At 41.6% G+C, this 12,782-nt stretch overlaps 1 protein-coding gene across 1 annotated transcript in view; it reads right to left on the reverse strand.

Annotated features, from left to right (window-relative positions):
- Nucleotides 1–12,782, reverse strand: part of ABCC8 (ATP binding cassette subfamily C member 8) — a 130,559-nt gene that overhangs the window by 50,316 nt on the left and 67,461 nt on the right. The window contains exons 12-16 of the mRNA XM_084855031.1: nt 10,266–10,411; nt 5,559–5,664; nt 4,480–4,590; nt 2,259–2,334; nt 1,868–1,973 (exon numbers count right to left, since the gene is read on the reverse strand). Coding sequence (XP_084711157.1) covers nt 1,868–1,973; nt 2,259–2,334; nt 4,480–4,590; nt 5,559–5,664; nt 10,266–10,411 — 545 coding nt within the window. The remainder of the gene's footprint in view (nt 1–1,867; nt 1,974–2,258; nt 2,335–4,479; nt 4,591–5,558; nt 5,665–10,265; nt 10,412–12,782) is intronic.

Raw genomic sequence — 12,782 nt, forward strand, 5'->3', positions numbered from 1 at the left:
TCTCTTTTCATTACTAACTCATAAATGGATTTCTCTCTTTCCTAAATTTATTTCAGCCAGTTTTAAGAGCTTGTTTGTCTATTTGGCAATAATTTCTCAGAGATTACAGCCCCTTTACAAAGAGTATTTGCATATAAATATGATTAACAATTTAGTTGATCTTACTTTTTAAAACTGATAGTATTTCAGATGCTGACACTTCTGAATATTCACTTGAATGATAACGTTTTATAAACTTACATGCTCACAAACGTAAATTGCATAGCCAAGCTACTGGTTTACTACCAGTGATACTAAAAACTGATAAACTGACAAAATGTAAGGCACATTATATTGTATCAACTTAAAATGAATAGTTTATTCAATTTGAGCTAAGTAATGCAATTTTGTCACACATAAAAAGATTTAAAAGGAAAAAAGTGGACTTATAATTTGAAAATCTTTATTAAAACCCTTTAGAAAAACTGACATCTAGGCCAATCAATGACTGTTAAGTTGGATCTAGGCAATAACTGATGTCAAAAGGAGTGAGGACCAGTTTACACAAACGTTCCTATGGAGATGGCACATCCCTACATTCATCGCCACCCCAGCCAAACCCCAAGGCAAAGTTAACAGCAGCTTTATGGGCAAACAGCATGGTTAAACATTCCCTCCTCCACTGCCACTGGTCTGATCAAATGTGGAGCCCCTGCAGATGCTTTAAAGTAAAAACAGAAAAGTACTCCAGTTGGCATATCACAATAGCAATGAGAAAGCATTGTGCAACTATTCCATCTTTTCTTTCTCAACATATTTTCTGCAGTAAGAGAAACGATGGAAGAAGTGGTGGGAAAATATGGGAGGTTTACAAGATGACGTAATATTCATTCTGTGAATAATGCTATAACAGCCTCATCTGAGAGCTCCAACTGTCAAAAGCCACAAAATAAAACTGATTATTCAAATTATTGTCAAATAGAAGATTGTAAGTGCATATAATTTGGTCAAAGGGCACTCAATATTATTAAGAAGATAAACATTTGTAGCAGTTTTGCAATGTGAACAGTTGGATTCAGTACTGTTTTTTTTTTTTTAATGAACTGAAATGATTCATAGAATCATAGAATCATAGAATAGTAGGGTTGGAAGGGGCCTACAAGGCCATCGAGTCCAACCCCCTGCTCAATGCAGGAATCCAAGTCAGAGTATCCCTGACAAATGGCTGTCCAGCCTCGTCTTGAAGGCCTCCAGTGTGGGAGACACACTGTGGGAGACACACATTCAACAAAGCCACTGCCAATTAGCATAGTAAATATTACTCTGTGAGATAGGGCAATTATCCATGGACCCATGGTGATTTCTTGATTTAAGATAGCGCTGACTCTGCATGCAATCATACTGGCATTAACTCAGTAAACAGAATTTCCATGCAACAATTCTGCTTTCTTTGCATGCAGTTTCTGGATAATGAACTGCAGCTTCCTTATGTCTTGGCTGAAATCAGCAGGGTTTACTTACAAGTATGTATATTTATTACTAGATGCTAGTTATAGCAGTGTATGGAAGAGTTAAGCAAGGAAAGCAGATGATCTTAACAAGGATATACAGTATATCTTCTGTATGTCTTCACCACAACAGTAATTGAATTCATATGTACTAAGAACATAAGGACAAGGGGACGGCAGAGGATGAGATGGCTAGATAGCATCACCGATGCAATGAATATGAACTTGAGCACGCTCCGGGAGAGAGCGCAGGACAGGAAGGCCTGGCGTGCTATGGTCCATGGGGTCACGAAGAGTCGGACACGACTGAACGACTGAACAACAACAACAAAGAACATGGCTCTAAGGGTAAGTAAAAAAGAAAGTATAAATAAAATTACCTGTTCCAGATTACATTCCCAGATACCTTCTGCATCTCCCCAAGGATCCCTAGCAAGAGAGATGACTTACCACAGCCCACCTGTCCCACAATCATTGTTAACTGACCTGTAAAAATAGAAAGAATTTTATTTGAAGTTTTGATTTACTGCAGACATGTGCCCACAATCCAGATGTCTTTAGGCAACAGATGGGGCCGTTCATTTTTTTTTTTTCACCCACATTGCAAAGATGGGTGGGAAGTTATATCTGCATCCACACTGTGCAGTGCTGGTGCAAATCTGGGTGTGGCTGCACATCTGTATCTGATCAAAGCCTACTTCTGCAGGGAAATCTCCTTGCTGGATGAGGGATATTTGCAAAAACTGTTTACTATAACATGTTGGTTAGTACCTTGAGGAATTCGAATATCAATGCTGGACAATGTTGGAGCTCCTTCAGGTGTCCAAGTGAAAAACCCATTTGTGACCTATGGCGGCAGCAACAACAATGAAGGTAAATAATCCATATTATTGCAAAACCTCAATAACATTTCCCCTTGAAAAATCTATATGTAATTTTCTGACTAGACATTTTAGCTCCACCTGGATTTATCTGATCTTGTTTACTATCCCCCTGCCCCCCTAATCTAATACGGCACAATACTTCTATGTGTTAATATGAGTACTGTTTTCAGAGATCCTGTAGGAGGTAGGATATTTGAAAACAGCCTTCCTTGTTTTATGTTAATAAAATCTTTCTGGCTACTCTGGTAAGGTTTTTATTACATTTTCATAATTGTGATATTTTAAACTATTGCTTAATGTGCAATACACACACTTGCTATGCTGATGCGATCCTTTCCCCCAGTGTCCAAATGCCAAGGGAAACATAGCAACCCTGTGCCACCTCAGGCAGCCGACTTTCACCAAACCCCAGGCAAACACAAGAGTCAGAAGAACACTGATGTTGCTTCAGTTGGGCATAGCAGTTACAATAGCTCCTGGTCATGAGCTCACTTGTCTTTCCATGACCTGATACATATCGCTAGCAACTGTTGCACAGAGGCTGGAATGCAGGATGTAACCATGGAACCACTGTGCATGGCAGGAGGAGTATGTCTGTGTGTTGCATTACCCCTAAGGATGTACAGATTTTGTTAAATTTGTTCCATCTGTGTTTCATGGATTGACAGGCATCTTTCATTCTGCCATCTGCTCATTAATGGAATCAGATTGGGGCAGGGGGATTTATGAGAATTTTATTTGCAAATGTGCATTTGCACAAATCACCACCCCCAAGTAAAAATCTGGTCTGTAAGTCCTTGCGAATCAGAAAAAGCCAGTCTGCTGCAGAATCTGCAGGTCAGATTCAGAGAAATCTGAACTCATTTGAATTTGTTGTGGATTTCTCCGACATCTTGAATTACCGAAGTGTGCTTTGTACATCAAATCCATGTTGTCTTACTTTTTTTTTTTTTTTTTTAGTAAATCCTAATTTACCTTTTGTGGCCTACTTAAAACCAAAATCATTCTTTCTGTTGTGCTTTACAATTTCCCTCTCCCTAAGGCTCAGAGCAGGTCATACTAGGTTACAATGCAATCTAAGTATGTTTACTCAGACATAAGTCTCACTGAACTCAGTGGGGCTTACTCCCTAGTAAATGTGTTCATGATCACATGGCATGGCTACATGAAAATTCTGTATGCACTTGGGGATACATTACACTGAATGAAGGGCTTACTTCTGAGTAAATATTCACAGGATTAGGCTGCATAATTTTTTAAAAAAATTCTTAATACACAAGAATATATAGCTTCATTAAATGCAAAGCACACTACTAAAATAGACCCATACTTATACCCAACAACTAAATTCCTATTTTGGGAAAGCTTTCTGGGGACACATGTCCTCAGAAATTCTTGGGGGAAGGAATTCTAGAGTTTCAGGACAGCCACTTGTGTGCTTGTTGTTCATATATCATACATAGCAGGCATCATCAAGAGAGTGCAATACGACACAGGGATGGAGGTTAGTAAGTGAGGAGCTGTACAGCTGGAGGAGGAAATGGCAGTTCTGTAACCTGTCTTTAGTTCAATCCACCCAGGTAGACAACAGCCAGCACTTAATGTCTAGGAGAAAAAAGGTTTAAGTATGTCTGGAAACACCACTTTCTGTTCTAGAAGCCCTTCACTCTAATCTCTGATGTGTGAAGACTCTCTGTATTTATTCAGTGTTGACAAGCATATTCACCTACTCTTCAGAAAAAGATGAAAACAGATACTAGGGTTGAGCCCTAGCACAAAGTATGTCCTGAAACATCTAGAAAAGTAGGCTGATTAAGAGTGTCTAGAAAGAGTGAGTCTGTGTCTGTCCTAGCAACTATCCATGCCTCTTCAAGGAGATGCACCTTGTAATCTGAAAATCATGATACTGAACTGATTCTTTCCATCTTCAAGACATAGTGCAACACCATAATCTTTCAGTGAGAAATTACTCTTTGGCAGTCATATTTTGCAGAGCAAATGAGGTTTCAGGCAATAAATATCAATTGCTTTTTGAACCTGGAACTATGGCTCTAGAATGCTAAGCTAATCAGTAACAACATTATTAGAAAGAGTGACCTTATTATCACCTTTACACAATAATCAACTGCTTCTGTGATGCTAACAGGTCTTCTTATAGGAGAGTTGCAATTGTTCCAGTCCTCTCTGGCAGGCTTCTTACGGTTAACAACTTTGAGAGGCTATGCAGGACCAGGAAGACAGAAGTACATATGAGTAGTGACAGGGATGTGAAAGAGTCTTAAGTGGCAGTAGACAATGAGTTGGTTTTCTGGTGGGAATCACTTACTGACACTGCAGATCATTCAAGATGCGAGGGAACAGCCGATCCCTACCAGAAATGGTTGAGAAGTGGCAGTGGAGGCAGAAGTGGTCTGTTAGCACTGTGCAAGTGTGTGGTTGCTGATTGCCTAGGACAACCTAATGACATCAGAGTTTGATAGCCAGTCAGCAACTGCATGCTTGCACAGTGCTGACTGAGAGCATCTCTACACCAGCCAAAAATCCCACATGTAAAACAGGGCTTTCTGCTTCTGTTTTAAATGCAGGGTCATGACAGACTCCCTTTACACAAATTTCCTCCCCCCCCTTATCTGAGTCTTCCATATGTTCATTGGTCTAGCTCCTCTTATTGTGGCTTTTCCTTTTTCACAGAGGGAACTCAAGCGAAACTCAAGCTCTGTAATTTGTTAGCTCATTATCTCCCATCTTTTAAAAAAATGGAATAAAGGCCATTAGTGCAGGAGATGCCCTGGACATTAACGATGTCATCTAAAGGACCCGCAAACTTCCTTGAGTGAGCAATCTCAATACCAGAATAAAAGCTCCGTGTGAAGAAGTCCTGAGACATCCCTCTGCCTCTAATACTGCTTCCCAACCATTTATGGAAAAGGATGGGCTTTCTTCTCCCCTCTTGATTGTTCCACAGCATCAGCTGATTGTTCCTGCCAGCAAGCTGCCTCATCATGGCCTCAAACAAAAACAGTCATGGTATAGTTCTTAATGAATGAACATTACTATTAATAACTTTTGCCACTGTACCTATTAATTACAAGGAAACTGACAAAGTTATTGGAGTGATTCATGTGGATTAAAGAATAGGAGGTAGACAAGTAACCCATTTGGCATGCAATCCAGTCTTTATACTCACAACGGCCTGGTATTTGCTGTGGTTTTCTTTGCATCTTGGCTTTGAACATTTGTCATGTTCCTCTCCAATTTCTTCACTTGAGAGAAATTCACTTAACTTCTGAACACTGTGAAGAGAGAAAAATGGTAGCAAACTAAACAAATTACACACTATGACAGTCTCAACACAGTGCTCATTGCAGAAATCCCACAGGGGACTTTCAGTCCTCATGTGGGTTGTGGATTTAATCTTGATTTGGTATGAAGCCCATAGATAAGAATGCACATGGCCCTTTTAGGAATGTGAACACTGAATATTAAACCAACCTGGTAATAGTTAACTGCTACAGTTACCAAAACATACACTTTGCATTTAACCATGTATAGAGTTTTGTAATAATTATGTAGTTATTGCTTGGTCCTACTGTTTGGTCCTATTGCTTGGTCTCAGGTTATGTGGAGAGTAACTGGATACACAAAATACCTTTTTGAACAGAGCTATGGAAAGGCAATTATTGATCAAAAACTGAATACACAAGTAGAAGCAGAAAAACTAGTATATTACTTTAAGCCATAAAGCTTTTAGTAGCCCCAGTGAGGAAGAAACCCATATCTATCTGTCATCCATCAGGATATTTATGAACTGTCCTTCATCAAAAGATATCTGGGCAGTGAACCATACATATAACAAAAAGTGATCATAAAACCATAAAATACAATAACAATAAAGTACAATAATAAAAGAGCATTAAAAGGCATATTGACGTATTAACACAAGTCATATTAATAATCACAGCCATTCACTTTGGGGGTGAACGACAGCAAGGGCCATCCTGTCTGTTGGACGGAGGGGAGAAAGAAGGGAATTGCTTGTACCATTGCCTGCTTGTTGTATATATATTGTTAGTAGACCTACAATTGTTGACTGCTGGTGGGAGAGATGTGCTTTAAAAAGGTACAGAAAGGTGGAGGGATACAGGGAGCAGACACAGGAACAATAGAGTGTAGAGAGAGAGCTGGCAGCAGGAGGCAGCTGTGCCATTATGGGGTGGGACGCACAACAGGTTGTTGGTTGCTCCCAAGCTGTCTCCCATATCAGAGAGCCTGAGTAGCCTTGGTGACAGTCCTCTGGGTTGAAGATACTCCTGCTGAATGCCAGATTGGTGAACAGGAAAACAGCAGCCACCCGGGACCTGATCCTGGATGAGAGTGCTGACCTAGCCTGTATCACAGAGACCTGATTGGATAACACTGGGGGAGTGAATCTGTGCCAGCTTTGGTCACCTGGGTTCTCCATGTTGTAGCAGGCAAAACCTGGCGAGGGGGGGCAGGGAGGCAGAGTCACAATGGCCTATCGTGATTCTATCCCCCTGTCTAGGTGCCCCATCCTGGAGTCTTCCAGTTTCAAGTGTGTGTATTTGAAGGTGTGTGTTTGGGATGGAAAAGGGATTCTGTTGCTGTACCACCTGCTCTGCTTCCCAAAAGTCTCCCTTCCTGTGGTCTCAGGGTTAGTGCTATAGTCTCTCTGACTTGCTGGTAGACTTCAACATACATGCTGTGGTCACCTTGTTGGGAGTGGCTCAGGACTTCATGGTTTCCCTGGCAACCATAGTCTGTTCCAATTAGTATCTGGCTCCACTCATTCATTAGCCCTCTAATGAGCTCTACATAGGGCTGCCTTGAAAACTGTTCAGAAACTTCAGCTGGTCCAGAATGCTGTGGCCAGACTGTTGACTAGGGGTGGTTGCAGGGAGCACATGCCTCACGTGTTACAAAAGCTTCACTGGCCTACTGTATAAGCAAATTTAAGAAACAATTATATTAATACTTTCAGGGGTCTTGCCCATGTAAGTTCACACATACACTCTTCTATATAACCCTCTTTTGTTGTTTATTCGGTCAGTCGTTTCCGACTCTTCGTGACTTCATGGACCAGCCCACACCAGAGCTTCCTGTTGGCTGTCGCCACCCCCAGCTCCCCCAAGGTCGAGTCCATCACCTCCAGAATATCATCCATCCATCTTGCCCTTGGTCGGCCCCTCTTCCTTTTGCCTTCCACTTTCCCTAGCATCAGCATCTTCTCCAGGGTATCCTGTCTTCTCATGATGTGGCCAAAGTACTTCAGTTTTGCCTTTAATATCATTCCCTCAAGTGAGCAGTCTGGCTTTATTTCCTGGAGTATGGACTGGCTTGATCTTCTTGCAGTCCAAGGCACTCTCAGAATTTTTCTCCAGCACCACAGTTCAAAAGCATCTATCTTCCTTCGCTCAGCCTTCCTTATGGTCCAGCTCTCACAGCCATAGGTTAACCCTCTAGTCAAATTAAAATTGGGACTGTGGTAAAAAACCAAAAATGGTTCTCCGCTCCTGACTTCGGCTTGTATCCAGCAGAATGGACACTATTGGCAGAGTTAATTTTCCCTGCCCCTTGCAACCCCCACCCCCAGATCTGCTCCATAGATATGGGACAGCTTCCAGAACAGATTTGGGGGATATACATATTTGCGGGGGTTGCAGGAGAGAGGAGGGGAAGGGAAATTCCCATTTCATGAGCAGAGGTCTGCTTGTGTAACTTTGGATTTAGCCCTTAGACACTTCCCAATTTTGCAACTTACTAGCAGCCTTCATATTGTAGGGCCAATGGCACAGTATTTTCCATAGTTTATAGATTGTGATGCTTGTACAGTCTGATGAATACAGAACCCTGAAATTAGTTTTTTCTTCTGGTAGACTGAATTTGGATATAATCGACATTTAAGTATGAATTTAATTGATGATTATTTGGCAGTGTCGCTGGGACCAGCTGCATGAGTGAAAATGCTGATGGAGATCCTAACTACAGCCTGCTTATTCAGAGCAGTGTCATGGACTATAATAGGATAAGGAAACGTTATGCCAAAAGAGAAAATTTCAAAATATTGAAAATGTATGTGTTAGACTACGCTTATCGGTTTCTTATTTGATCCTTGAATAAGATTGTACAATGGCATGTCATAAGCAAAACCAAGTTGTGCTTTCATAGTATGACAGCATAAAACTATATCAGTTCTGTGCAGAAAGACATATCCAGCATTATAATGTCTCTGTACATTGAGTACTCTGTGATAGTTCTGGGTGGACCAGTCCTATCCATGTTTACTCAGAACTAAATCCCATTGTGTTCAGTGGGGCTCACTCCCATAAGAACATAAAGAAGAGACATGCTGGATCAGAGCAAGGGTCCATCTTGTCCAGCATTCCAACCAGCTGTACACAGGAAACCCACAAACAGGACATGAGTGCAGCAGCACCCTCCTCCTGCCCATGTTGCCCAGGATACTGCCTCTGATACCAGAGGTAGCATATAATCATCAGGATTAGAATCAATTCATAGCCTGCTTCTCCAAGAATTTGTCAGTCACTGCTAAGGGTGATATCACCAAATACTTTTATAAACTGTCAGCACTTTGTCATCCTTGGCTGAACCCAATTAAATATTAGCACCTCTGTACTAAACAAATTTACTTGGAAGCAGGTTTCAATGATTTTCAATGAAAAACACACACAAAAAACACACCCTTAGAAGTAGGTTTTAACACCTGAGGCTTAAAGCTTGCTTCAATTGGTTTGTAATATGAGTGTAAAACATACACTGTCCAGAATGTCTCTTTTTTTACTTCTAGATTAATAAGATTTTAATATAGAAAGATTCAAAGGCAATTTAAGCCTTGCATATGAAATCTTAGTGTCTACTGTATGAACCTGAAATGGGTTGCTCTTGAATATAGCTGTTTCTCCAAACCACATGGCAGGTCCACTGGACCTGTCCTAGAACTCCTTTAAATGTCAGGACTTGGATCTGCACATGAGGGGCAATAAAGATTACTGCTTTTGAGCATGGGAAGTGTCTTCGCTCTCCTCACTTTATAAACACAATTAGCTCCCACATATTAATTAATTAATTAATTAATTAATGTGCCACTTTCCCACCAAAAATAGCACTGAAGGCGGCCATTTGGAAAGATGGACTTTCATGCAAGTATCTCAAAACAAACTTCAGCCTTAACTTACATTCGGAGTTAAAATAATGGAAAGAGAATATAACTTGACAGCTATAAACTGAAAGGTCACCAGTCTTTCAGATTATTTGGAGTTCTTTATGATATTTCACCATGTCTCCATCCATTCCCCTCCTTCCCATATGCCCTCTTTTCTCCCTCATATGGTCGGTAATACTACATATAAAGGGCACAGACACCCCAGTCCAGCCCACACAGCCTCTTGGAGTTCCTCCAGGAGGCAGGGTTAGGCTCCAAGCCTCGCCCCCTGGAGGAATGCCCTCAGAAGGCATCCCCCTGCAGCTGTCTCTGATCTGAACAGTGGGAATTCCACTGCTGGCATGTGATCTAATGAGGGGCAGCGAGCGTTGGGACTCCCCCACGCCAGGGAAAGCAGCCTTTTTAGATTGTGAGCTTCAGGGCAAGGACTGTCTGATTGGTCTGGGAGACTTCTGACTGAAGGGTGGGATATAAATGCTATGAATAAACAAAAAAAAAATATGGCTGCAGGTGCAGCTGGGGGAAACTCACTATGTGATGGACTGAGAAGCACTGAGTTTTACTACAGCAGGAAATCCACTACAAGGATATCATTCTTGGCAGCAAAAATAAATCTTAGCCACTGCAGCAAGGAACTGTATATTTAAAACAGAATTACTCCAATTCTGTGTGATTTGACCTAAAAAAACTTACCTTACAAGAGCTTTGACAGTGGATCTAACCACACTGGACAGCAGGAACAGGGGGGTGACAAGGATGTGGAATAGGGAGAGTGAAGCAAAGGCCACCGAAGGAGAAAAATCAGCATTTTCAAACAGGTGCGCATGGACAACGAATGTCTTATTTGAAAAAAAAAAAAAAGGCAAAAGAAATTATTTCAGCCAGCTTTCCTATTAAAGATACAAATGCAGTAAAGTATTTTAGTGTACTTCAAAACTTTTAATCATTAGCAGGAGACATGATGCAACTAAGCACTGCAGACCTCCTTCAGGCAGTCATATACAGTCAGGGCCAGAAATAATGGAACAAGGATAACTGTTTTGGCAGTTGGCCTCTGTACACCACCACATTGAAGTTGAAAGGAAACACACCCAGATGGGAGCGAAGTCAGGACTTTCAGCTGTAATTCAAGGGGTTTGACAAAAGTGGAGCACTAACCATTCAGGAAGGACAGCCAGTGGAATACACACACCCCCATCGTTGGTGGCTCATAAGTAATGGAACAAACCAACATCATTTCAAACTTAAGGATCACCTTCAATACCTGGATGAAAATCCTTTGCAGTCAATGGCTGCCTGAAGTCTGGAACCCATGGACATGACCAAATGCTGCGTTTCCTCCCTCAAGATGCTTTGCCAGGCCTTTACTGCAGCTGCCTTCAGCTTGTTTGTGGGCCGTTCTGCCTTCAGTCTTGTCTTCAGTAAGTGAAAAGCATGCTCTACTGGGCTGAGATCAGGTGACTCACTTGGCCATTGAAAAACATCCCACTTCTTTGCCTTGAGAAACTCTTGGGTAGCTTTTGCTGTATGTTTTGGGTCATTATCCATCTGCAATATGAAGCGGTGTCCTATCAGTTTGGCAGCATTTGGCTGAATCTGAGCAGAAAGTATCTCCCTATACACTTCAGAATTCATCCTGCTGCTTTTATCAGCAGTCAGGTCATCAATAAACACCAGTGACCCGGTTCCACTGGCAGCCATACATGCCCATGCCATAACACTGCCTCCACCATGTTTGACAGATGATGTGGTATGCTTTGGATCATGAGCTGTTCCTTTCCTTCTCCACACTTTTCTCTTCCCATCATTCTGGTACAAGATAATCTTGGTTTCATCAGTCCAAAGAATCTTATTCCAGAACTGGGCAGGCTTTTTTAGGTGTTTGCTGGCAAAGGCTAATCTGGCCTGTCTGTTCTTGAGCATTACCAGTGGTTTGCACCTTGTTGTGAAGCCTCTGTATTTACATTCATAAAGCCATCTCTTGACTATAGATGTTGACAATGACATGCCTACCTCCGCAAGAGTGTTTTTGACCTGGCAAGATGTTGTGAAAGGGTTCCTCTTCACCATGAGCAGAATTCTGCGCTCATCCACTTTAGTTGTCTTCCGTGGTCTGCCAGGCCTTTTGCTGTTGCTGAGCTTGCCAGTTAATTCCTTCTTTTTCAGGATGTTCCAAACTGTTGTGTTGGCCACTCCCACTGTTTTTGCTATCTCTCTTGATGTGTTTATGTTGTTTCCTCAGCCTAATGATGGCCTCCTTCACTCGCATGGACACCTCTTTGGGCCTCATGTTGGGAGTTCCAGTGAACAGCTACCAAATGCAAATGTCACTCTCAGAACCACCTCCAGGCCTTTTATCTGCTTGATGGGTCATGGGGTACCCAGGAAACAGGCCACACCTGGCCATGCAGCTGCTTGTCAGCCATTCGTTCCATTACTTATGAGCCACCAACGATGGGTGTGTATGTATGCCACTGACTGTACTTCCTGAATGGTTAGTGCCCCACTTTTGTCAAACCCCTTGAATTACAGCTGAAAGTCCTGACTTCGCTCCCATCTGGGTGTGTTTCCTTTCAACTTCAATGTGGTGGTGTACAGAGGCCAACTGCCAAAACAGTTATCCTTGTTCCAATATTTCTGGTCCTGACTGTATATAACAATCAGCTATAAATACAACAATTATATAATTTTTTTTTTTTACAACACAAAAATAGATAAAGAAGATACACATTGAAGAGACCTCACTGATGCCTTTGTAAAAGGCCAGAGTAGTATAAAGCTTTGGCTATTGGAAACTGGGTGGTAATGGAATAAATAAAATAAATGCATACAAAATATATAGTCAATCTATCAAAGAAGCATCTCTGGATGGAACATGGGGAATATATTGAAAAGTATTTGCTCCAGTCCAGCAAAAGAAATCTATGCATGAAACAAAATTTTCCATTAAGATTCCCTCACTGGACTAGATCCTGCCTGCACCAAAAAGATGCTACCCAAAGGAAGCTGCCAACAGGAATGGGCTGAATCCAGTTCCTAAGTTCTCTAGCGGTCTGTGTGTTGTAGAACAGAACAAATCACAGGCCAGGTATGTAAAAGAAAAAAATCCCCCACAAGACTTCTTGTATGAAGATTACTTTCTAGAGCTTTTGAAATAACAACTGGTCTGTTTTTACTCACTCATCACTCTGTCAGCTTACATAACAAGAG

Source organism: Heloderma suspectum, chromosome 1, assembly GCF_057233095.1.
Source record: "Heloderma suspectum isolate Gila_16-S chromosome 1, 16-S_ref, whole genome shotgun sequence".
Classification (NCBI taxonomy): domain Eukaryota; kingdom Metazoa; phylum Chordata; class Lepidosauria; order Squamata; family Helodermatidae; genus Heloderma; species Heloderma suspectum.